General features: G+C 38.9%; 1 protein-coding gene across 2 annotated transcripts in view; it reads left to right on the top strand.

Annotated features, from left to right (window-relative positions):
• LOC128744006 (protein outspread) overlaps positions 1-27,321 on the top strand; it is a 374,096-nt gene that overhangs the window by 274,504 nt on the left and 72,271 nt on the right. For both annotated transcript variants that reach the window (XM_053840742.1, XM_053840741.1), the window contains exon 3: positions 6,182-6,247. In XM_053840742.1, coding sequence (XP_053696717.1) covers positions 6,182-6,247 — 66 coding nt within the window. The remainder of the gene's footprint in view (positions 1-6,181; positions 6,248-27,321) is intronic.

Here is a 27,321-nt window from a genome sequence, read left to right as displayed (position 1 = left end):
TGATACCGTACGTACAACAAAAGGACGGGACGGCGGCTTCTCCTTCTACGACTAGGGGTTAGTCCAAGTTCTCTTGTCCCGTCTACAAGCTCGTGTAACAGCTCTCTCCTCCGCGTATCATTAACGCAGCTGCCCGTTAATGATACGCCGAGGAGCTTAGCAGCTCTGGTTCGCGCTCACTCTCTTCGCTCTTCGCCTTTGCTTCTCTTCACTCATCGATCTTCCTGCATGTTTTATCCCAAATCCACTCCCTCCCCGTCCACTGTGGACTTTACCAATTGACAATTTACAATTAGAGTTTATTTCTAACTCCCGTCGTAATAAGGAAAGCCACTCTAATTTTCTTCATTTCTTAGGTGGATTCAAAGAATACTCCAAAAGTTCTGCTGCTGATTTGACTCAAACACACTTACCTTCCGTTCCGTGTCCTTTGAATTCACTAAAAAGCGATTATTAAAGCATTTTATTGAAATTACGCAACTGACTTTATATCTTCGTCGTACCGTTTTGAAATTCATCCATCAAAATTTTTCATCGTCCGAACTAAATATCACAATAATGTTTACGAAGCTAGCGCGCATGTATTTGTATTGGACGGCATGACAATTGTTATTCTAAAAAATTCCTGCAGGTCATGCAAGTTTTCCCGGCTGCAGAATAACGACAAAGCGTTGCGTGGGTTATTTTCATTTTTTGAATGGCGGAAATTGGAACGATTAGTCGACATTTTCTTCTTCGTCGCACGAAAAAACGTAGGAAATTTGGCTGCAAGGAATTCTTTAATGAAAAAAAGCATTCAAATAGATCTCAGCTCACTTTGATTGATCGCGAATGACAGTCAACAAACTAAAATATTAGGGAATAACTAATTTTGCATTATGTGTCATAAAAATCGCTGATATTTTTAATAATTTGTGTTGGATAGGACGGGAATAGGCAATTAGGACGAAGCAGCAACATATCCTAATTAATATAAAACAAAATTAATCTTGACCAACTTTTCAGCACTAAAAGGGAAAACATTTAAAAACAAACTGCTGTCAAAACATTCCAGATCCGATTAATAGAAGCACTGTAGTAAAATAAACAGTGCGACCATATATCTAATGACTCGAGCTTTACATTACTTAAGCAAAACAATGATATTATAATACAATAATGAGGATTTTAAATTAATATTATTACAACCTACACACACAATATATTAAAAAGGCTGAAATCATCATTTCACTGGTTTAGCGCTTAAGCTAAAAAAAAAAAAAAAAAAAAAAAGCATTCGACTAATCGCGTAACTAAATAGGCTTGAATTATGCTTATTTGTTTATTAACTTAAGAAGGGCGATAGACGAGCCTGTAACCGTAAAATAAACAATCTATGTGATATTAAGATATCTAGGTCTCATATTGTTATAACTCAAATTAGAGGGCTCCATTATCATACAGTACTTAAAATATGATTAGAAAGGCTGCCATAAAGCTCGGACAATTCCATACACTTTAATAAAGTCTTTATGATGATTTGACGATTTCCAGATCCACTTTTCGTGCATTTCTTCCCTGTGGTTTACAACCACCTGCCTGATTTATGCGAATGATGCATATTAAACTGAGCTGCCTTCAATTGGTCTTCCAATAGGATCTGCTGTCGTTGTCGCATAGCAGATGCTTGCTCGAATACTGGTTTGCTAACTGTTTCTCCATTCTAATGTCCGGAAAGCTGTAGACTTCCCTGGATCATATCACATCAATCGCGTTCCAGAGAGAGATCACGTCACTATATATGCCATTACCTGTAGACACACTGACCCGGTCTTGACAGAATTCCATCATCTGATGATCGGAGTATTGGTTGACATGTTAAAAAAAAAGAAAACTTCACAAACATTGTTGCAGCATCGTACAGGTCGTGTTCTGCATTTACTACATAGGGTAACCATGCGTTTTAATCTGAAAACATATCCTTTTTCCGATCCTATTGCTAAGCTTAGTTTCCAATCAACAATCCAGATCTTTCTAGTGACGTCCAAATTTGTTTTTCTCTAACAAAAATTCTCAGTTTACTATTACATTTTTTGGTAAAAAATATTTTTCATAACAAGGCAAACAACCACGCTTCTATATTGATTTAAAAATTTCAAAACATCATTTATTTCAATATCCAGTATCCTTCAGCACTGCAAGTACGCGAAAACAGACCACCCTAGTGTACAATGAATTTACGATGCGCACTCTCCGGCTCTCCGGTAGCATTCCCAGCAGCGGTCAGTAGTCAGTTCAGCTGTCCATCCGTGTTTAAGATCGCGTAAATTTATCGCCGGCGGAGATTTGTTTGTCTTCTCCCCTTCAAACGCGCTCAAATGTTTCTGCTTGCTGCAGAATCAATGGTCGAAAGAAATTGACTACCCGACGCCTCCCCGCCACCGCTCGGAAAGAATCTACAATTGTAAAGAAGCCCGGCCACAGCCTGTTGCAGCCCCAATGCGATTGCCTCCGGGCATTTCAGTGCCGTTCAGGATGCAGTAGCCGGTTAAGAACCAAGTAAAAAGGCAAGAGGCGGTGCACTCGCTGTCAGTGTTCAGCTGGTAGCCAACAGCAACAAAGCCACAAAGGCAACTGCGGCGAAAATGGCAATTTGCATAAATTGGTGTGTCATTTGCTTCGATCGACAGAGTCTCGCCTCTCGGTTTACCATCGACGACCTAACCATACAGACTGGACAGACATATATCTAACAGGCAGTCGGAGACATTTGACTTAACTTGTTCGCAAGACAATAGACAGCATATAACGGGAAACTCGTCGAATGCATACTGGTTGATTGATAAATTACAGAAATTTAGCCTTTGGGGAAAACGGACACATTTTCTAGCAGTACCGAAACAAGTGGCGGATACTCAATTAATTAAACATCAATTGTAGCTTAGATTTATTAACCCTCATTTGATCAACCCTTTTCATGTGTTATGCTTCGATTTCAGCATGTTCCTTTTGAAATAATTTTGAAAGATCTTCGGATAAATCCGTGGATCTGGCATCGCTGTCTGGCAAGAGGAAGCGTGAATTCAAATGAGAAAAAAGGGCTTTGTTTCTTGCATGATCGGAATATTGGTTGACATGTCGAAAAAAAAGAATACTTTGCAAACATTGTATCAGCATCGTACAAAGCGAGTTCTGCATTTACTACATAGGGTTACCATGTGTCTTACGATGAAAAACATAATTTTTGGAACAAGAACAGATGCTCAAGTGGCTAGGAGACAAAAAAGGGGGGGCCGAGAAAGATCGGGCACTTAGCTAGTTGTTAAAAAAATTTACAAATCGACCCAGATGTCCCACGATTCCCACGAAAACAAAATTGTTATTATTCCAGCAACGCTTCTTGACAGCTCCGCTTTTCATCTTTGTTTATTGTTTCTTTGGTTGCTCTATTTACGAATGTTTGAAGCCCCACTGCAGACCTCAAGGCTTATGAATTTTGTTTCAAATTGCTACCTATCACTAAGTTATCCGAAGAGATGTGGAAAAGTGGAGCTCTGTTCATTTAGATCATCTTTCATCCGACTAACCTGAATCAAAGCAACCTGCTCTGCTTATCGCTATTATTTTGTGCTTCACACTAATTCGCTGATTAATCAGTCACCCTTTTTTCTTTTCTGCCTACACCATAAAAGCGAAAATATGCTCCGTAATAGAGAATGTTCCGTCTGTCTGCGTCTCGTTCCATCGTTGATAGCAGAGCTCCATCCGAAAGTCCAGTGTTATGCTAATTAAATTTACAACGAACCGCGACGGTTGGTGGTTTTATTTTATTATTTTTTGCCTTCATGTGGCTTGATGTTACAGACGGTAATAGAATTTTCACACACCCAACCCTTTCAAACCCTTAATTACATAATCTGGTACTGCCTAGTGGGAGTCGTTTGGTATGTTTATTTATAACTCATTTTACTTTCGCTTGTTGAAAGAAAAGGAAACGACACTCAACACAATACGACAGGAAACATGAGCGCACCAGATAATATCTTTGCTGCATGTAACTGCTACTATCATTATAAGTTACTTAAGCCTTCCACTTGATAACCTCTACCTGCCAAATAAAGGTAGGTTTCTTAGAGATAATAAATCAAAAAATTGCTGTAAATCAAAGAAAAGATTAGGACATATTTATCACAAAAGTCATTGTTCAATGAAAACTATTGCTAAGCTGCTTGTGTCTATTTTGGTTTAATGATTGCCTTGTTTCTATCTGTATAATGCAGTAATGAGGTTATACCAGGGGACTGGCAACCCTATCTCTATCAACGTCAACTGACAGCAACACACATATCGCGGGCCGTTTTGAATACGGCCCAAAGCAAACACCTGTCACTGCTGATTTTTGCATTGTTTTGATCGTGGCCGTGCGTTTAAACTGCCATTTGGAACTGGTAGAAATATCAAGCATCAAATCGGAAGCACAAAAATTTGCAGGAGCGGAATTTAAAAATGTTTGCGATATGTTGTGTTGTTATGCTGCAATCGACATGTTAGCTCCAAAAACATGGCCGCCTGCCAGCCTCCTGGGTTATACTGATACTTATGAAGTAATTTGCGGTTTCGTAATTTGCGGATATTTGATATTTGATGTTTTTGATATGATTCCTACTGCAAACAGCCTCAGCGAGGGACTCAGCTAATGTCAAAAAATCTTTATATGTATGCGTGGTGGAATACTTTATATGCTGTTCGCAAATACTGATATACTCTACACTCTAAACTAATCATTGCATTAAAGCGAAACGATGATCATAATTGTTTTTTTTCTCATACAAATATCAAATTTGTAGAAACCTGGGCTTTGATGGTAATACACAAAACCGACAAAACAAACATTTATTTTATATATTGATGCACATCCTGTAATATTTCGGATACAAGCAGTGCGCTTGTTATATCCAGCATCTTTTGTATGATTTATTTTCAAGAGCATTTATAAAATTTAAATTTATAAGCCAACCCGCTCAGAAGGACTTAACAAAATTATAACAGACCATGTTTCATGTTACTAATAAACTATTTCATTATCAACTATCCTAACAACGGTTGTTATAAATGAGATAAATTATAACAACCGTTGTTATAAATTAGCGTCGGTTAGTGGTTAACAAATTTCGTTAATAACAAAGATTTTAATTAAATTTCTTCTAGCCAATATCTGGTTCCAAACAGACCGTGACTTGGGTTTATCTGAATTGTAGTAACACATTGTGTTAAAGACTAGTTGCCGATATTTCTAGCTATTTTAAAAATATAATAGCAATTATAAATATGTGATAACAAATGTGATACGACATAGTTAACTTACTATTGAACTGATGAAAGTAATTTGAGTATTTGTATTTGTATTTGATTTACAATTTGTTCGAGCCAGTCGAGACTCGAACATACGACGACTGGCTTGTTAGACCCCGGAGCTAACTGGACAGGCTGTCATCAGACAATGACAATTGCTAATTAGTGTAAGCTAGTGCAATAAACAATAATATTAATGCACCTAAAAATATTTGAACCGGAAGTAGCAAATGTATGAAAACATATATATTTTCCGCTACTGGACAATAAATAAACAAGTAAACAAAAAGCTATGAAAAAAAATTAACAACAGACTACGATGTAAAAAAAAGGAAAGGCAAACGAATTAAAAAATAAACGCGTGTGTTTCCTCGAAACGTATACATGCTTAACCACTTGAGCGTCTGCCTGCTGCCAATGTTTTGACAGAATTTCACCGCTCTTTTTGACATTTTCCACGCGTGGCCTTTACGTTGGGCTCCATTATCAATCCACTTCATACCGGTATTTAACCATCAGCATCTTCACCATCATCATATTTTCGAATTGACGCCGTTCGGATAAATTACCATCCCAATAAACCTCTTTTCTCCAATACCAAATAAAGACTTTTTGCCATAACCTCATTTACGCGAAAAGCACGATTTCTATCCTACCAATAAGGGATGGCGAATTTCTGTTTTCGAATCACACTGCCTGGTTGTCTTATCTGCTTGTTCCGCACCAGCCAGCGATGGCCAACTTTGCGATGCTAAAAATTACCCCAGCCATACAAATGTGCGATCGCTAAATAAGCTTGTTTACGAGTGTCATAATTAATTTCGACTGTTTTATTCTACCTTTCTTTCAGCGATGGCAGCGAAGGTGGTTCGTACTGTACGACGACGGGGAGCTCACATACTCGGTGGATGAGCACGTAAGTAAAGCGCACGTCGATCAACTTAATCGACTGCCACATTAATAATTCATTTCGAAATCCGTTGCATCCGTTTGATTTTTAACTAGCTAATAGGGTAAATGCACTCTACAATAGATGTTTTATTACGTTAGGTATAGGAATGCCAATGAACAGTAATTATTTCTACAACTACAATGATCTATGCAAAAGCGCAACCACACAGTAAAGTATCAGAAACTGAGCTAAAAACTCCTATCAAAGTAACAAGATTATCAGCCAATGACCGAATGAAAGGTACCTAAATATGTAAATGCAACATATAATTTTTCGTAAGTGAAGATACCTTCAAAGAAAGAATAGCTTCATGTGAACATATGTAGGTAGCAATTGATGTTGATGCCCATCGTTGAACTTCATGATTAACCACAGATATGAAAATTGCACCTTATCATTGTGCCTTCAGTGGTTGCAATATTCTTGAGGGCCGAATTTTGGACTGCTGCGTTTTTCGAGGAAAGTAGAAATGGAATCTGTTGCTGATGTGACTCCGCGCGTTGAAAATATATGTATTTGGTGTGCGCATGGTAAAGTGAATATTTTGTTTTTACAATCTATTTACTTAATACTGTGTAAATACTTTGTATACGAAACACTCGCGGGTGAACATTTCGTGAATTTGTTGTAGTTGGTGGTTCGTGTCAATTAAGAATTAAGAACTTAGGCGTTAGTATTGATTCCAAGCCAAATTCAAAGAACAAATCTTAACAATCACTGTTATAGCTGTTGACAGAGCTATGACGTTAGGGCAAGTTTGAAACGAAACAAAAGAGGGATCGATGAAGCCAAAAAAAGCAAAGCCGTGGGCTTAAACCGCCATTAGACATTACCCTTCTTTATACAGTGGACCCCCGTTCGTTTGAACGATTCCTCATGCAAACTAACGGGGTTAGTTTTTAATTTGAACAACTGGTAACCCTAAATATGCTGAAACTTGTGTGAACTGGCTGCCCTGCTCTTTGTTATTGTTTTGGTGGTTTGATTCAGTTGGCAGTTGCAAGCAGCGAATATTCATTCTCCGATCAGATTTCTACCATAATCGTTGGGAAACGCAATGTGAAACAGATTAAACACGCTAGATCAGCACAAATAAATCGTGTTTATGTGCATTGTCTGCATAAGCAAATGATGTCATATTGAGTATGACGTTTGAACCATTTTTAATTTGCACATCGTGCAAACCAACGGGGTTCAAATTAAAAAGTGTTCAGATTAAAAACGGTCAAACGAACGGGGGTCCACGGTAGTATAATCAATATATATAGAATGCCAGTGTCGCTGGTGTTTCATGGATATTTTGGTGGCAAACATGTTGCTGGTTCGTGTCTTGGATACGGGAACTACCACAGAACAGAAGTGGAAGTTAAAATCAAAACTCGTAACTCTAACCTTTTACAGATACTAGCGAACCTGGCGGTGGAAAGTGGCTTTTTACACGGAAAATTTACTATACTGTTTTCCCAATTTAGACTAGCTGACCCAAAGCAAAGTTGCCAGAACTATTCTATGGAATTCCTGTACGGAAATGGCAAAAAGGTGTTAATAATCTTTATGCTCACGCGACCAAACCAACAAAAACTCAATCATGCATGTATCAATTTAGTTATATAGAAGTGAAGAATTTTCTAGGAATCTCAAAAACAGTGCATTGGTAACAATAATTTACAATCGTCTAACATAAAACTTCACTTTTCGGGCGAGAAACAGATGACGCCGCTACAAAAGTTAAGTTTGCTGCTGCGGAAATATCGTATTAATCGTTTTTTTACACGCACACTAGCCGCGCACTAGCATAAAAGTGATCCAGTGATCCAGATGTGTTGGCTTCACCTATTTTGTTCGAAAACGTCAAAGTTGCCACCGTGTGATTAAAACTAGCATAGGTGTTTTTTCATCTCTCAAACATGCTAATGTAGTTGCCGCTAACCGCAGGTGATCAATAATAAAAATCAAAACCTACGCGACTTTTGATTTTACTCCTATTTTATACGTTACACCGGTTACGCATGTCGTTGGAAGTTTAGCATAGAGATTGCTGACAAGAATATTACGCACACATCGCCGCGTATACGTATACGCGATTTGTTTGCATCTAGAGTTTTTTTTCATTGCAAAGTGTTTCCCGATGCATACAAACCACCAATACAGTCGCACATCAACAATTCTTATATTGCAAATTGCATTAAAAACGTGAAATGCAAAAATCTTGTAAACAGTTTGCAAGTAAAATTCCAGCGGCGAGCTGTCAAATATTTATGTCAACTTATTGTGAGTGTCAATCCCAATAAATTGACATATGTAATTGACAGCTCGTTGCGGGGCTTTTACTTGTAACATGTCTGCAAGTTTCTTGCATTTCACGTTTTTAATGCAATTCGCAATATAAAATTTGTTTAAGATCACAAGCCGCATGTTGATTTCGATTCTCGTCTCGATGATATATTTTGAAAATTCATAACACTTTTCTTTCTGGCATCCTTGCCAACTCGTCTAAATGCTCCAGTCTCGCCACTAGGGACTGGTGAGGCTGTCAAATTCTACATATTTTCCGTATAGCATTTATCAGTTTTGGTTTTGCTCCCACTTGCTGGTTGGAAGTATTAAACAGGAAGCAATTAAACAGTGTATTTTTATTACAATTTTACTATTATTAGCTGTTGTCTCTGTTATGAAATTCAACTAGTCGAACCAACTGAATCTGTCAGTTCGCTCAGTGAAACCAAAACAAAAACAAAAGTTGGGTATTTTAATCCCCCTGTGTCTAGTCTAATCTGCCTGGACAGTGGGTAAAGTGATGAAATATGTACACGGAGCGAAAAAGCTCCAGTTTGCTTCAAACAAAATGATTGTTGCTTTAAGCCTCAATAAAATATTTTTATAACAACCTGAAAATATTGTTGTTTCAAAACGAGATTCTGTTTGAATCAAGAAAATAACAGTTTTGAATTAAAAGTAAAGTATTTTCAAATTTGAAGTTAACATTGACATAACAATAAATATTTTCATTTCAATCATACATTTCAGTTTGAAACAAAACGAAATTTTTGTTTGTGCGTAAAACAACCATAAATATGGTTGAAACTACATTTTTATTCTCCGTGTAGTTATGAATTCTTTTTTTTACGATATTCCTAATTTAAAAAGTTTTTGTATAGTTATCTCCTGTAAGTTATTTCAATTTATTGCTTCTTATAAATTCAAACGATTTGCTCCCGTTGTACAATGCATGTCGTTTGACTCCCCAATTAATTTGTATTATCGGTCCATCTAAACGAAAGCATCATCAAAAAGGACCCAAATTTTGAGCTTGCTCTTTTTCATCCATTTTCAATCCGAACTTCGTTTTCCTTGCCTCGCTTGAAAGGTATGGCCCAAAACTGACACCCAAGGTAAATTTCGGAGTATTTTGTACTAATGGCCGCTTCTGCGTCGGCTCCGGAACATCAACCACCTGTCTCCGGGGACATTTTTGTATTTTGAGATAATTCATTTTGCGGCACATCAAATCACATCGGCTTAGCAAAATAACACTAATGGAACTTCCCGGTGCTTGGGCAGACAGACAGACTTCGCAGCCGGTTATTAGAGTACAGGATAATTACGGGGCTAGTGCAACGATCCTACTGACTCTATAGCAGCACCTCCTAGCCGAGATTCGAATATACGACGACTAGCTTGTTAGGTTAGCATCTTACCCCGAAGCTAACTGGGTGGATTATGATTCAACACATATGGGATTATTCGGGACAAAAATGTGTAATACCTTAGAAGCTATGATATCAGATATGCCTTCAACACATAAGATGGTTTTTATTCCAATGGTGAAGGTTGCTTCTAAAACGCATTATTAGTTTGATATATGTATTGTAGTTTTCAGTGCCATAGGATTTTGTTTTAAACCGCCCCAATATAACCAGAACTACCCCGTTAACCGGTTCATTATAAGTTAAATCGCTTATATACCCTAAAATCATCAATTGAACCCAAACCCGGTTACTGAAGTGGCTATTTGGTTCCAAAATGTCTCCATTGTACTTCCATCAATGTCTTTTGATCAAAGCGATATGATTTGATGTGCCTCATGATGCATTATCCCAAAATCCAAAGAATTCCCCTGAACCAGGTACCGGATGTTCCAGATCCGATAGTGATGTAGTCATTTGCTTTCAAAATGTCTTTATTATACTTTCAATAGTCTCATTTTATCAAGATGATGTGATTTGATGTGCCGTAAGATGAATTATCCTAAAATTTAAACAATGTGTCGCGAATCAGGTACCAGATGTTTTTCCGGTGAAGTGGCCATGTTGGTCCAAAATATCTTCATTACTTCTATTAGTCTTATTTCATCAAGCTGATGTGATTAGAGGTTTGCGGTACATCAATTGATGCTTGCGGCAATGAATTATTTCAAAATACAAAACGAAATACGAATTAAAATGAGAATGAGAGCAAAGCTTTTTTCTAATGCATTGAAGGTTAAGCGGTTATACTTTACACAGTTGAGAGGACTAAACCTTTTAACTGATTAAAGTGGAAATTTGTATACATGTTACGGTAACAGACCAAAAAAAAGAAAAATAATTTTACTCTTCGATTAATCTCTAGAAAATATTTCCAGAAAACTTGTATTAAATCAACAAAACGAAAATATAACTTGTTTAAAAGTTTCAAGTGGATCGGTGTAGGTTTTTTCGAGAAATCATGCTCATCGACTTTGGAAATACAGTTTTGAGAAATTCGCTTTCGCGATTTGCGCTCTGACACGTAACAATCAGCCAAAAAACTATTCGGACGGCAGCGCACAAATTTTTCTCTTGAGACATGAACTGATCGCCAATCGCTGTTTTATCGAATGCTGATGTTTTTTGATATGCGACACGACATACTTTACTGATGCTGAAATGTCCCTTTATGGGAACCGGTTCCGGATTCATAGTGTCCCCCCGGATCCGGACCGTGCGCGCCATGGCTCGTAACTGCGGCAAAGTAACTTATATGTCCACAGTCGATGATACATTTACAAAAATCAACAGATTTCAAACAAATTTTAAATATTTGGCAACTATCTAAAAAAGCCATGTCGCGGTCCCCCAAAGAACTCCTTTATAACTCCGGGGCCATAAGACATATGGTCATTATCTATAGACATTATGAAAATAGAAAAGACCTTAGAGGGGTTAATATGTTATCACAGAACAGAAATGGAAGTAAAAATCCAAACACGTACATGCTACAGATTTCTACAGATACTAGCGAACCTGGCGGTAGCGAGTCACTTTTTTCCACAAAAACACACGAACGTATACGAATGCACACAAAAGCATGTGAAAGCTGCTATGCGATTGGCAGCGAGCGTTCTGCTTATATTGCTGTTATTCGCTTCTATACGAAAACCTTCCCAAAAAAAAATAAAAACAAAAAAGACTTTTACCGTTTTTGTTTTTGCTTAGGTCCAATCTAGGTTCGCTCTAGTTCCAATCGAACGGCTGTCAAAACGTTTGTTTTTTCACTCAGGTTGGTTCGCTCTGGGTTGCACTTTTTAGACGACGGGTTCACACTGAGTTTTTTCAGAGTTTGAACCTCGCAATAAGCAATGCACTGACAACCCGAAAACGTTTGTTTATGCTCGCGAAAATGTTTGTTTATTTAGTAGTCGGTTGCAATCAACCCAGGTTAAAAAAACAAAAACGCTATTTGTTACCCGTTTTGATCGCCGAATCGTTCGGACTTCCACTTCTGTTCTGTGATGTTATTCTTGTTGACTTATTCGGCGAGAAAAAGTTTATTTCAGTTTCGCTTAAGGTTCTTCAGATAGTCGAATTTACACTTAGTTCTATCCAAAAATATATAAACTTGTTACCTTAGAGCTTTCCATAAAATTTATTGCGGTCGAATCCATTGAATCTAAATTGGTTTGTGTAAAAAGCCAACGCCAAGGGTTTATACCGTCTTTAGGCATTACCCTTCTTTATCGACAGACTTCGCAGCCGGCTGTTAGAATACAGGAAAATTACGGGGCCAGTGCAACGATCCTACTGACTCTAACTAGCAAGCCCCACCTAAACTCAAAATATTCTGCACATAACTAATAGTAAATTTTCATATTGCTGATTGCAAGGAAAATTGTACCCTCCAAAGTGCGAAATCGCTCATAAAAGTGCGATCCTGCATTAAATCGTTTTGGTATCTTCGGCGCACTTTTTCGTTACATTCCAAGCAATAAGTGCACCTAAGAGACCGAAACGATTTAAGCCAAAATAGCACTTTTAAGAGCGATTGCGCACTTATTGATTAGACAATCTTCCTTGCAATCAACAATATGAAATTCCATATGATTATCATGAGCCACATATAAACATAATCCTCCCAGAAATACACATAAAAATTATACGCGTATAAATAGTATGTGCTAATTTATCGCTTGCACATAAATGATAACTGTTTGGCACATAAAAGTTTTCTCAGTGTAGCCGAGATCCGAACATACGACGACTGGCTTGTTAGACCAGCATCGTACCTCGACGCTAACTAGGCGGTGCTAACTGGTTTGTGTATGTGACATAAAATTGGTTTGTGTGTGTGACGCCTATGCTTGTATATGCATATGTACATGCGTGCATACATATATACGTAAACATAATGACAAATATATTTTGTTCTTGTCGAATTGAGTCGAATGACAGTCGCCATTATGGCTCGAAGAAGCTGATGGATATATAAATGCATATCCAGCTTTTTACATGCCATAATGGTGGACGGCGTTCGTAATATTTGGATAGCATTTTTGACATTTCCTAAATACATGGTACGTTTTCTTTCCGCACGTTCCGTTAATTTTAACGTGAACGTGCGCAAAGAAAACGTGCGATGTAATTACGAAATGTCAACAATACTGTCCAAATATTACGAACACTAACACAGATTATACGGTTCACCAATACGGCTCGTAAAAAGCTAGATAAAATTATTTAAAAATATCCTTCTTTACAGAGAAAATGCTCACTTATGTTAAACAAATAATATTTCATTCAGATTTTCAGGTTTATATACCCACGAACGATAGGATGCTTCTTGAAAACTGCTATCCAAAATAACAGCATACTCTGTGAAAAAAAATCAATCAATCCTGCATAGAACAATACTAACGTGACTAGTAGGCCCTATTGTGATAATAGATACGATATTTTGATAAAATCATGCATTTTCCATTTTGGACTTATGGCCAACATTTTGCATCAAATACTCCTATGTGCGAAGTAAAGCTGAAATATTTAGACGAGTTGAGGAATTTCGTTTAGACGAGATTTTGGATGACAAGTGCACTCAAAACAAAAACTCGTCAAAGTTCTTACTTATTGGTAGAGTTTTAGACCAGAGCGTAGATGCCAGGTTTTGCTCGAACGATTGTTCGAACTTCCACTTCTGTTCTGTGGGAACTACATTGTCAAATGGCCCAAAAGAAAATTTTCCTGCCGATGAAATACCCCAAAACGATCAAATCGGGTGGTTTATCCTACGTGATTCACGGAAAAGCAGAAGGATTTTTTATTGGGTTGCCTTTTTAGTTTGACAATCAGATTCCTGTTTCGAATCGATCACTCACACATATGCGCATACAATGTAAATACATAATTTTCAAATGTGTGATGTTTACCACGAGCACTGCAGCGACACTGGCATTCTATATATATTGATTCTACTTTCTTTATCGACAGACTTCGCAGCCAACTGTTTAGAATACAGGAAAATTACGGGGCCAGTGTAACGGTCCTACTGACCCCTATCTAGCAAGCACCGCCTAGCCGAGATTCGAACATACGACGACTGGTTTGTTAGACCAGCATCGTACCTCGAAGCTAAAAGGGCGGTTCGATCGGTCAAACTGTGTTTACCTAATAAAACAGCCAGGGGCGTTTCCGGCCACCTTTCACACCTTTTTTTTTTTCTTTTTGTGAATATTATCACTACGACCAGCATTTTGATCTATTGTGATCTTATCCAGGTGTTGTTCCGCACTTCGTTGTTGTTGCAGTTAGGATTGGGCGATACCGTATCGATACCCGCGATATCGATACTCAAAGGCCGATATTTCGATGTATTTCATCGATACTTACGACGTCGATATTATGCTAAATCGATAATTTCATCCCAATACTGTTCTGATAAAGCGGGATATGCAGCTGAAAAAATATAGACTAAAACTAGGTCAGGAAATGCTCAAAAAAACAAATTTTTTAGTATTTTTTCTCGCACTGTTTTCTTTTCGGGTAGCTTCTAAGCTTAATTCTCAAATTTACTTTATTAGAAATGACCTCGACACAGCCGTTTTTATGTTAGACGACTTGAAACGAGCCGAACTGTGTCGATTTCGGTACAAGTGCCGAACTGCAAGATTTGTTAAATTCGTTATAATCTTATCGATCTGGCAACCGTGCAGTGCAATGTGCTGAGTGTCCGACCCCTTGGAATTGACTCTTATGCAAAACCTTGAACAATGTCACTTACGTGTTTAACGCTTATTGAACAGTAAGTACGATATGCGATTTTCAGCAATTCAAAACTGACCAGAGAGCACATAGAGTAGTATTGGGCGTTGAAGGCATAAAGATTTTCCAGTTTTTTACGCGCCATAATAGCGGTGAAAGTGGCAGAGGTGGGACAGAGATCGAGCAGAGCTAGAACCGGAAAGGAGCAACTCCCGGCGGAACTCTGCAGGAATGGCCAAGAACCGCCAGCAACGACACATCACTGGATGGTTTCAGGGGTTTGGGAGAGAGCTGCCGGATGAGTGGATTGAGGGTGTGGTTTGTCCCATCTACAGAAAGGGGGATCGGATAGATTGCTGCAATTACCGCAGAATAACGCTGGTCAAGTCACCAACAGATTTTGTTACGTCATCTATCCCCGGTGGCTGGAGAGTTCGTAGGGTAGTACCAGGTTGGCTTTTGAATCAAATTTTTACTCTTCGGCATGTCATCTAGATGTGTCGGGAGTACAACCCATCATATTTTTGTGGATTCCGGGGCAGCATACGATTCAGTCGGGCGTGAACAGCTGTGGTGCGGTTTTCCGTACAAAGCGACGTATCCGAAATAGAGTTGTACTGGAGCGAGTGATGTGTTGCGTGCGTGTTTTGGGGGCCCTCTCTTTGCTCAACATGTTTTTTATTGATTAATTTTTATGAATCCCTTTTTTTGAGTAGCATTTCCTAATCCCAGAATGCCGCCTTAAATAGTATCGATAAATCTAATATCGATGCTTCACGAGCGATATATCGACGGTATCGATAAAGCGGCGGATTTGATATTGATATTCAATTATCGATACTTTCGGGAATTTTGCCCAATACTAGTTGCAGTATCGCTATAGAGTGAGCGAACTGCTTATTATCCGTGCTTAACCGTTATGTGTTCGACAAAAAAAAACACCTTTAAGTGCTCGACAAGGGTACCCGGGTACCCACAAATTGAAACGCTTGTAACTTTGGCAATCTTTGACCGATTCGGACACTTTTACCACCCAAAGATTCAGGAACTTATCCACTTCCAGTGTGGTTACGTCAGAGCCGGAAGTGGTTCATCTGGTTGCCGGAAATCCGGCATTCCGAGTATGTGTTCCGGAATTAAAACACCGGAACATATTCCCGTGGGGCTTCACAGTTGTCCAAACCCAAAAATATGTGCACACTAGAGTTTTGAGTAGGAAAACTTAATTTTAGGTTTATGAAAGCTTTGAAAGAGTTTCTTGAAATTAAAAGTTCTATCGTCTGGTGAAACTCAAATTTTGAATAATCCCCCTAAAAGTGAAATAAAAAATTTATTTTTCTTCAGCTTCAATATAACACATTGATAAGTTCTGTAAAGTTTTAGATCATATTATTACAAGAAATTTTGCTGAAGACCGTAACCTTCTATCTCTTCAGCGAAGATAGAAAAATTTTATTTCTTATATGTGAATCGTCAAAATGAGTTTTCCTATTTTAACTTTGTTTGTAGTTGTTGTATGACTTTTTCATGTTTCATAAAGTATTACAAATATTTTTTTTTTAATATTTTTTTTGAAACGATGATTCTACAATTGATGAAGGGACGGTAAGGGAAAGTAATGAAGGATTTTTTTCCGGTAATGAAGGGGAAGGGTGGAAAGGAGGGGGGGTAATAGGTAGCTATGCTTAACAAGTTGTCGTTGTGACTCCTATCTTTTGTCCAATGCTGGAAGCTGCATGGGTCGAACCAAGCTGTAATCAGAGATTATAACCGGATTTGAATCCACAACACCTGCCAGGGCGTGTCGCTCACTGGTACCCGTGTACCTTTGAACCACAGAGGTGCTGGACAAAAGAAGTCTGCACAACCCCCCTTATTAACCATAGCGACATGGGTTGGTCTATTTTTAGACACAAATTGTGCCTCTTCCTCCACCTACTGTAGAAACCACCGACCGAGAAGTTTTAGTCTAACGTGTTTTCATCAATTGTAGAATCATCGTTTCAAAAAAATATTAATATATGCCTGACCGCATTTCAAGGTCATGATTAAAGTCACGAGTTTGGTAAATTTTCATAGGAACGGAGCCTTTCTCCGAAGAACCGCGCTGAGAAACGCGGACTAACACGCTTTCGGACGAACAGCGTCACACGCAGTACCTTGCAAGTCGTAAGGGCCTGCATAGTGTCGTCGTCCTGAAAGTAAAAACACGTTAGATTAAAACTTCTCGGTCGGTGGTTTCTACAGTAGGTGGAGGAAGAGGCACAATTTGTGTCTAAAAATAGACCAACCCATGTCGCTATGGTTAATAAGGGGGGTTGTGCAGACTTCTTTTGTCCAGCGCCTCTGTGGTTCAAAGGTACACGGGTACCAGTGAGCGACACGCCCTGGCAGGTGCTGTGGGTTCAAATCCGGTTATAATCTCTGATTACAGCTTGGTTCCACCCATGCACCTTCCAGCATTGGACAAAAGATAGGAGTCACAACGACAACTTGTTAAGCATAGCTACCTATTACCCCCCCCCCCCCCCCCCTCCTTTCCACCCTTCCCCTTCATTCCCGGAAAAAAAATCCTTCTTCATTACTTTCCCTTACCGTCCCTTCATCAATTGTAGAATCATCGTTTCAAAAAAAATATTAATGTATGCCTGACCGCATTTCAAGGTCATGACTAAAGTCTCGAGTTTGGTCAAATATTTTTGCTTTTGGACAATTGTGAAGCCCCACGGGAATATGTTCCGGAATGGCCATGCCGCACAGTGCGTTGAACGTATGGGACTGCGGGACAAAAATCAAAACTGCTAGTTTTAGTCATTTTATCAAGCTAGTGTAATGAAAAAAGTAGTTTGTGATAATAGAAGCTAGTATTTGCTTAAATGTCTCAAAATATTTACATAATGGCAAAAATGTCCCAAACACCAAATTTTTATGCAAGCATTGCAAAAGTTTTTCATCATTATATGGGTTGCCGTCGGCTATATAACTACCAAAGCTGTTTGTGAAAGCGGCATTTGTATTAGAAATACTTTGGTAAATTCAGCAATGCCATCTAGTGTTAGATTAAGCAGCACTCGAAGATCAACCTTGGCTGCAATTTCGGTAATCAAAAAGTTTTTCTTCAGTGCATGAAAGCTTGGAAAGCTATGTTTATGGAAGACGTTTGCACTTCTAAGCAAAATATAGTTTCGCACTAACAAATCTATATCTGTGAACAGGGCTAGTGTTTGAGTAATACTTAAGCCTTTTTTACCATTCTCAGCCGTAACGGAAAAATAAATAATAATTTTCCGTGGCATAATTTGAGACAAAGTCTGTAGCTCGACGTTCTGTTTTTGTTGGGAAATTTTTGAATACCTTTTAATTAGATCCGCGAAACGAATTTCTAGCAGGAAAACCGTTATCATCGATTATTCGTCATTATTATCATCCCGAGAAACGGGAAAAATTGGCAATACTTAATACCGATGAAGTTTATTAATTTTTTTAAAGAATTATTTACTCGCTATATGAAATAAAATCGCTTTGAGTTTAATTTTGAACAGTAATAGCACAAAGCTTCATAAACAGTGGTTTCTTCTAACAGGGATAACATAATAACGGAAATCTGACGGTTTATCAGTGCTTGACGTTGATCTACAAATATTGAAATATCTTGCAGAGTTGCAGGTAGTTGCAGCTAAAACCTGTTCGATCTTCTAGAGGACACTTTGAACAATTATTCTGTGTATATTTTAGCTTGGAAGTCGGTGGGACATTTTTTAAATCAGTAATCAAAGTTGGAGTTCTGTTTTTTTGAAGGACAATATCTATGTCGTTTCTATGGGGCGATTTCTTAGGAGTGAGGTCAAAATGAATTCCTTCTATAACCAAAATTTATTCTACTAATCTTGATTGTTATTCTCCATTTTAAAGATTTTGATTACACAAACTATGAAACTTTTACGAGCGTGAAGAATAACCTTCAAAAATGAAAGCAAAATTTGTAAGTAAAATCCACTCTGCAACTTGACAGTTTGAACGCTTATAATAGTAGTTGTGACGCTTTCCCAAGCAAACTAATACTTGTTTATATAGCAGAAGGCATCTATAAACAATTTTAAACAATTGTATACTAAGTATTCCCGATTAAAAAAATGTGAAAAATGATTTTTGTCTATGGCTCAACGCACTGTGTGCCGTGGCAAAATCATCAGACAGAATCAAAACAATGAAAAATGGCCTTCTGGAGTATTTTCATGAATTTAGATACCCATATTGCCAGTGTTGCAAACCAAACAATTTTATGGCCACAGGAGGTCACACGGGAACTTGTAGAATGGCCATTCCTAGGATATATCATTATATTGTTTTAAAACATTGAAGAATGACCTTTCGGAGTAAATTGAAGAACTTTGGACACCCATATTACTATAATTACGATTTTATAACACTAGCCCGAATACCAAAAGCCCGAACACCACATGCCCGAAGGGCACTAGCCCGAATGCAACATTAGCCCGAATGTAACACTACAACACGGGGGGCCCCGCACAAATCACATCTGTCTAGGGCTATTCGTTTTCCTAGATCTAGTAGACCTCTAGTTATTTTTCCCTAGTCCTCGCATCAAGTTACCTTTATAAAATAAAGCCGCCCAGTTAGCTTCGAGGTACGAAGCTGGTCTAACAAGCCAGCCGTCGTATGTTCGAATCTCGCAGCAGGCTAATAGCAGGCTGCGAAGTCTGTCGATAAAGAAGGATAATGTCTAAAGACAGTATAAATCCAAGGTTTTGCTTTTTTTATAAAATAAAAAGTGGCGAAAGCGCTTTTTTGGCTTTTACACTCAACAAGCGGTGTTTACAATTTACGTACTATAACTAAATATTATTTGTCACCAATATAATTATAATTAAATTGATATTAATTCAATATAGTAACGAATTATTTCTGCTTTGTCGTTATTATACTGTAAGATTTCAATCACTTGACTAGAGTTAGCTGATTTTCGAGCTCAGAAATTTTTAAATCTTTGATTTTGGTTAAGCGAGATATGAGTTAGGCTTATCATAAGATATGGGACCTTTTTACCAGATTAGTAGCAAGCGTTTCCTAGATGATTTAGGGCGAGCCGGCCGTAGGCAACGGCGAGTGTTCGCCGGTGACCCGCCGTCGGAAGCGCCGGCCACTGTAGGGGGGCAGCCCCCCCTCAGAAATCACATCTGTTTAGGTCTATTCGTTTTCCTAGGTCTACTGACCACTAGTTACTTTTCCCTAGTCCTCGCATCGATTTAACTTTTGTAAAATATAAAGCGGCGAAGCCGCTTTTTGGGACTTTCAAACTGAATAAGCGGCAGTCTTTTGTTTCAGTATTTATAGGCTAGGTTAGAGGGAGGCTAGTTTTCAAATAAAGTTTACATAACAATTAATAACAGCAGTTGAATTACTATTGTTGTGTGTCTTATTCTTGAGTATTCTTGGGATTTAATAAAACCAAAAGCAATGTTGCGAATCGAACGAAAAGTCAACGAAGCCTACTCACACGCGAGAGAGTATGAGAAGCATAGTATTCAACGGTTACATCGCTCACGCAGTCGTAAAAGAAACAGCCACCGTTGCTGTGTGCAGACATTCGGCTACCCACACACTGGCGAACGCACAGTCTCACACCGTCTTTCTGCGTAGCTTATTCGCGAGACGAAAAACTCACGAGCAATCAGTTGCCTGTGAAGCTAATGAAGAACTGTGATACAAATTTTGCATTTTTTTTTCTTTTCTTCGTCATCTTCGCCCTCAATTCTATTAATGGGCGGGAGTCCGAACCCTCGCGAGTAATTTATATCAGCAGCTCGGGCTTCAACGACGAACGAGAGCGACGACCATAGCTGTTAGCTAAACACACACTCGCAAAAATTCGTTGCAGTGCATGAATAAATAAGAGCGAGGGTCCGAAAGAATGAATACGCGTCTGTGAGGAAATTAGACCATACGAGTGTGGGCTTCGCAACACCGATCCGACAGCAAATTTTGGGTGTTAAACTCCGTACACCTTCTGTTTTTATACAACAGACTTCGCAGCCAGCCGATTCTGCAACCTTGCGGTTATGGAGCTCCTAATGTTACATTCGGGCTTATGTTACATTCGGGCTACTGTTACATTCGCGCTTGTGTTACATTCGTACTGGTATTACCTTTGGGCTCATGCTGCATTCGGGCTTGTATTACATTCGGGCTTATGTTACATTCGGGTTACTGTTACCTTCGGGCACGTGCTGCAATCGGGCTTGTGTTACATTCGGGTTTATGTTACATTCGGGCTACTGTTACATTCGGGCTAGTGTTGCATTCGGGCATGTGTTACATTCGGGCTTGTGTTATTCGGGCTACTTGCTTTCGGGCTAGTGGTTTTCGGGCTAGTGGTATTCGGGCTAATGTTATAGAATCATAATTACATCCAAAAATATAAAAAGTGCTTTAATTCCGGAACACATCCTCGGAATGCCAGATTTACGGCAACCAGATGAACCACTTCCGGCACTGATGTAACCACACTGGAAGTGGATAAGTTCCTTAATCTTTAGGTGGTAAAAGTGTCCGAATCGGTCAAAAATTGCCAAAGTTACAAGCGTTTCAATTTGTGGGTACCCGGGTACCCTTGTCGAGCACTTAAGGGGTAAAAAATTTCGAAGCCCCCCCATTCCACCCGCTTAAGTGCTACATGAAAACTTATTTTATGAAAAATTGCAATTTAATTAGTTCCGAGATGTCACAGAGTTTCAGTATCCTTGATCAAAGAAAACTGTGGAATTTCGTACTTTGAAAGCTGAAAAGGTACCCGGGTACCCTGTCGAACACATAACGGTTAAAGTGTCGGTGTGTTTTCACCCCTTTTTCCCTCTACGCTTCTTACTACTTTTCAACCAATCTAGCTCTAGAGCCAGATAGTTCGGAGACTAGTTATAATTTGTCCTTGGACAAGAGGCTTCATTCGCACCTCGAGCAAGTATCATTCTTATAACCAGCCCTAGCTAAAGGCTTCATATATGCGGTAAAGTAGAGTTTAGCACAGAGTGAGGGTTTGTATGTGTGTATGTATGTGTTCCTTACTGCTTATGCATCACCAATCTCGTTCCTAGAACCAGGAACAAGCTATAATTTGCCCATGAACAAGAGGCTTCATTCGCACCTCAAGCAAGTACCACTCTTACAACTTGCCCTGGCAAGAGGCTTTCATTGTTAGTAAATGCAGAATGCAGAAGGAAGGATGAGGAGGGGCTTGGAAATAAACCCATGCTAAAGTCACTTAACATCGAATGGCCTGATTCTACTAAGATTCGAACCCACGACCACTCGCTTGTCAAGGCAGACAGGGCCCCCCAATAAAGGCTCGGACCACAGAACGGGTCAGACTCACCTTCTTTACCGATCCCGTTAGCTCAGGACACTGCTACGTTTCCTGGGTAACGCGGCTCTTTTGCGGTTATCTGTGATCTTTCCCTCACGGGTTCTTCTGGGTGGCTGGAGTAACGGAAGCGGTTACCGACTAGTAACTTAGCGTCCCTCTGGTACTTTGGCACTTGCGGAACCTTGTATGAAAAGCACAGATAGAGTTATTTCCGTACTTTAGAGTATATCTTAACTCGCTCGCAGTTCACTTAAAAAGAAAAATTTCGGGGATGGCTCCCTCTGGGTCTACTTAGAATAGCGGGAAATTTCATAAATCGTCAACTGACGTATACTGTAAAGTGAAAAACTCACAGAGTGCGTTAAACCAGCAGTTGTTGAAAGGGATGGGGGTTTATTGATGGGTGTGTCGATAGTGTGTGTGTATGTGTGTGTGTGTGTGTGTGTGTGTGTGTGTGTGTGTGTGTGTGTGTGTGTGTGTGTGTGTGTGTGTGTGTGTGTGTGTGTGTGTGTGTGTGTGTGTGTGTGTGTGTGTGTGTGTGTGTGTGTGTGTGTGTGTGTGTGTGTGTGTGTGTGTGTGTGTGTGTGTGTGTGTGTGTGTGTGTGTGTGTGTGTGTGTGTGTGTGTGTGTGTGTGTGTGTGTGTGTGTGTGTGTGTGTGTGTGTGTGTGTGTGTGTGTGTGTGTGTGTGTGTGTGTGTGTGTGTGTGTGTGTGTGTGTGTGTGTGTGTGTGATATTTCTTTCTTCGATATGGATAAAAAACCTTCAAAAGACTGGCCTGGTTTTTGCTTGGTTCTATCTTGTTATGTAAGCGTCATAATAAGCATGGGTCGCACTTCTACGTAGGGAAAAATCGTCGCCCACATAACGGTTAAAACGATGTTTTGTTCAAATAAGAATTGGCGGTCAGATATCGTCCGACACAAGCGAACCTTTTGCTTGAGTCAGGGGCGTAGCCAGAAATTTTTCTTAAGAGGGGTTTTACAGAAAAAATTTGACATAGCCTAACCTTAAGAAGATTATTCAGGAAATGGGGAATTATTTTCAACCATCATAAGCTATTTTGGTTTATACTCCGGGTTCTTCATTTGACAAAAAAATCAAATTGATATAAAAGAAGGTAAATGTTGAAATTGCGCCTCCCAGTTGACATCGTGGTCGTACGTTGTATATTGTAATCTTTTGCTGGAAGAGACTATTAGAGTCAATAGGATTGAGTCCCTTTCAGCTGCGGCAAAAGTCCAGACAAGTTGACAGTTTAACCTGCATGCTGCATGCTTTTCAACATCGCCCTAGAGAAGATGATCCGGCGAGCAAAATCGAAACGAGAGACTCAATTTTCAATGAAGGTAGCGAACTTCTTGGCTAGGCAGATGACTTAAATATTGTAGGCCGAAACTTCGCAACGGCGGAAGCCATCTGCGCTAGCTGAAAGCGGAGGCTAATAGGATTGGGCTAAAAGTAAATGCGTCGCAGTTCAATGTGATCGCTGGTGGCCGCGGTTAACACAAATAAAGAGATCTTGCGGCACATTGAAGCAGAAAATAGAGTCTACTTTGTCCTTCGTAAAACGCTTCCATCCGCTAGCTAACGATAGCCACCGTATAATGCTGATAAAGTACATAGCCCTTATTAGACCGGTAGTTTTTGTGGATTTGACGATACTCACGGAGGACATACCCGCACTTGCGGACGATATTTGCGTGTATATGAATCACGAGCAGCAGACACAACTTGGGTAGGTTACCATCGGACATCTGGTGAAGCATATGGTAAATTACGGTGGACCCGACAGTCATAAGGAAAACGGTTCTATTTTACAACCCCACGGGCACCTAGAACAGAGGGACCCTACGTGCGAGATGGCTCAACTTGGTCTTGCAATTTGCGCAATTTCTGAAACCTGCCTCGGCCTGGGAGATAGCCGATCAGTAACCCAAGATTGAGTTGCATGCAGCCGACTAGTTAAAACAGCACGATGTATATGCTACTGACGACGACAACGAGGATCATATAACTAGTCCCGTGCTCTAAACAATTGGTAGCAAAAATTTCAAACTCCAAAGCGTAGAACAAATTTGCGTCTAGGGGGGGGGGGGGGGATCACAAAAATTTAAAATTGGTTCAACTAACCTGCTAGCCGTAATAAGATCTTGCAACTCGAAGCACTAAACATTTCATTCTATAAGTTCTATTACTTTTTCGGTCATTAATTACACTAAATACTGAGATTAGTGACCAATTAATATTCATCACTATAGGTTGGAGAATTGGCTGTTCAGTCTTTAAATTTAGTGGACGATTTGTTTTATTTACGCCAACGTTTCGATCTTTAGTTTAGATCTTCTTCAGGGCTTCTACAATATGTCTTTAATTAGTTATTTGTGATCTATCTTGTAATTTGTGATATGACTTACAAAGTTTAAACCGTCTTTGTCTAGTAACATTTAGCCTATAGTGTTGTCTGTCTTTGAGTTTGGATGTATAATGGTCTGGTAAATATTGTATAGTCATGAATATTGTAGTAATTGATATTATGTAAACTCACTCGTTTGTCTATAATGTCTAAAATATGTTAATTGTGTCACAAGTTCACTCATTTGTAGCTGTTTTTGATCACGATATTTTAACTCTTGGTTTGATTTTTCCTATTGTATTGCCTATTCGCTGTTTTTATTCTGTTTGTGTCTAGCGTTAATCATTTATGTACGTGCTAATTTGTGTTTGTCTGTGTGAGAGGTTTATAATTTTTGTGTTTTAGTGTGTTCAGTATTGCTGTGTAACATATATTTATTCCTTCCGTGTCGGTGCGTTTGTTTATGTTATCTGTCGTCATGATGTGGCAAACTTCCAATATGGGTAGTCGTGTTGGTTTGTTGCTTTGATCTAGTATTGTTGCTTGTTCTAGATTGAATCGGTGGTTGGTGTTTACGCAGTGTGTAATCATCGCTGTTTTTTCCTTCACTTGTGCTAGTTGTATTTCTCTTGTGGTTTGATCCTGTATCTGTGTTATTTTGTCTAATTTGTTTGTATCTGATTTGTGTCCAGATAATCTCGTTTTTAGTCTGTTGGTTGTGAGTCCAACGTACATAGCTTTACACTCTTGGCAGTTAATGCCGTATATTATATTGTGTTTTTGTAATTTATCCTGTTTTCCTTTTGTGGTACGGTAAATCCAGTCGATTGTGTAGTTGTTATAATGTGCTATTTTGATATTTGTATATTCACTAGTCTTTTCAATTAGTTTTGTTATCTTTGGTGTTAATTCGTTTATATATGGTATTGATTTGTATATTTTGTTGTCATTCTCAGTTTCGTCTGCTATTACATTTTTAGGGTATCTGTTAATTAATCTATTTATGAGTCGTATCGGATAGTCATTTTGCTTTAGCTCTTCTATTATTGTCTTGTTTATATCTGTTTGAGTTTTTGTTGTTGTTAACTTGTTGACTCTTGATATCAAGTTGTACGCTGTATTTATTTTTTGATACATTGGATGCATTGAGTGGAAATTAACAAAGCGTCCAGAAGCTATCGGTTTTTTGTACCATTCTGTACCAAATGTTTGGTTGTTATTTCTGGTAATTAGCATGTCTAAGAATGGTAGCTGTCTATTCACTTCTACTTCAACTGTAAACTGTATTTTTGGGTGGTAATTATTAAAGCTGTTTAGTATGTTTTGTATTTCGTGGCTTGGTATTAATAAAAATAGATCGTCTACGTACTTTTTTAAAATTGGAATGGGGATATTAATATTTTCTATAACCTGGTCTAACAGTGCATTCATTACCCAATCTGCCAGGATGGGCGACAAAGGGTTACCCATCGCAGTACCCCTCACTTGCTGGTAGTACTGTTGTCGGAATTGAAAATAACTGGCATCCATGCAATAGTCAATCATTTCCCAGAACAGATTTAGATTGATGTTGGTGTGTTTACTTATTTCAGGCCAACTTGTGTGTATAGCTTTCCTCACTAATTCTCTTGGTATATTGGTAAATAATGATGTGACGTCGAATGACACCATTACATGTGCAGGAGGCGCTGTAAAACTGTTGATGTATTCACAGAATTCATACGAGCTATTGATGTTGTGTGTGTTGTCTATTGCTGTTTTGAGTATGTTGGCGATGTATTTTGATAGTTGATAATTTGGAGCTGTCATGTTGGGGACGACCGGTCGCAGAGGCAGATTAGCTTTATGAGCTTTTGGTTGTCCATAAATTTTGGGACAAACAGCGGTGTTGCATTTTAACAGCTTTGCAGTGTGTTTTTCGATCAGTTCGAGATTTAACAGTCGTTGTACAAAGTTGTTGTTTGTGTTTTGTAGTTTTGTGGTTGGATCTCTGTTTAGTTTTACGTACGTGGTATCATCTTCGAGTAGTTGCTGCATTTTGGTTTCGTATTCGTCGGTCAACATAATAACCGTTCTATTGCCTTTATCGGATTGTAGGACACTGATGTTCGGGTGGTTTTCCATAAACTGTTTGGTGGTTTTAAGTGCATTATTGCAGTATGTTGCTGTTGCCGGTATCTGTTGTGTACTGTTTTGACTGTGTATATGGTTCATTATGATGTTTACCAATCTGGCTCTTGTCGTATCCTGTTGCTGTTTATCTGGGCTGTGTTTCAATATATCTTCGATGTCCGCTATGAGATGGAAATATGTTGTTTTGGGTATTCGACTGGGTTGAACAATGAATTTCGGTCCTAGGCTTAGTAGCGTTTCCATATCTGGTGGTATAGTTATGCTGGTTGCATTCAAAACTGCTTTGGAGTTGAATGTTGGATTGGCCTGAGTTTTAGTGCCAGCGGAAATCAGTGACCTGAGTTTTTGGTTGATCCGGGTTTGTTTACTGCTGAGCTTTGCGTGATAGCTTGTCTCTTCCAATAAGAGAAAGTTGTTGTATGTAGCGGAGCTCGTTTGTTGCATTATCAGCTGTTTTTGTTGCGAACATTGTTTGTGTAGCTGGTTGATCGAATGGAAGGTATGCCGTATTTCGATATTTAGCAAGGATTTTTGGAACTTGCCGGTTATCTTTTGTAGTTTTGCTGTATATGGACTTTGTTCGACGAATAATGCAAAAATGCATCTGAACGATTGTTTTATGTGGTTTGGGATTACGCCATGTTTCCTACATTGAATGAGGAACTCTTTTCTAGAGAT

The sequence above is a fragment of the Sabethes cyaneus genome, chromosome 3 (assembly GCF_943734655.1).
Source record: "Sabethes cyaneus chromosome 3, idSabCyanKW18_F2, whole genome shotgun sequence".
NCBI classification, from domain to species: Eukaryota; Metazoa; Arthropoda; class Insecta; order Diptera; family Culicidae; genus Sabethes; species Sabethes cyaneus.
The sequence above is the reverse complement of the archived record's forward strand: the minus strand, read 5'-3'. Positions and strand labels throughout refer to the sequence as shown.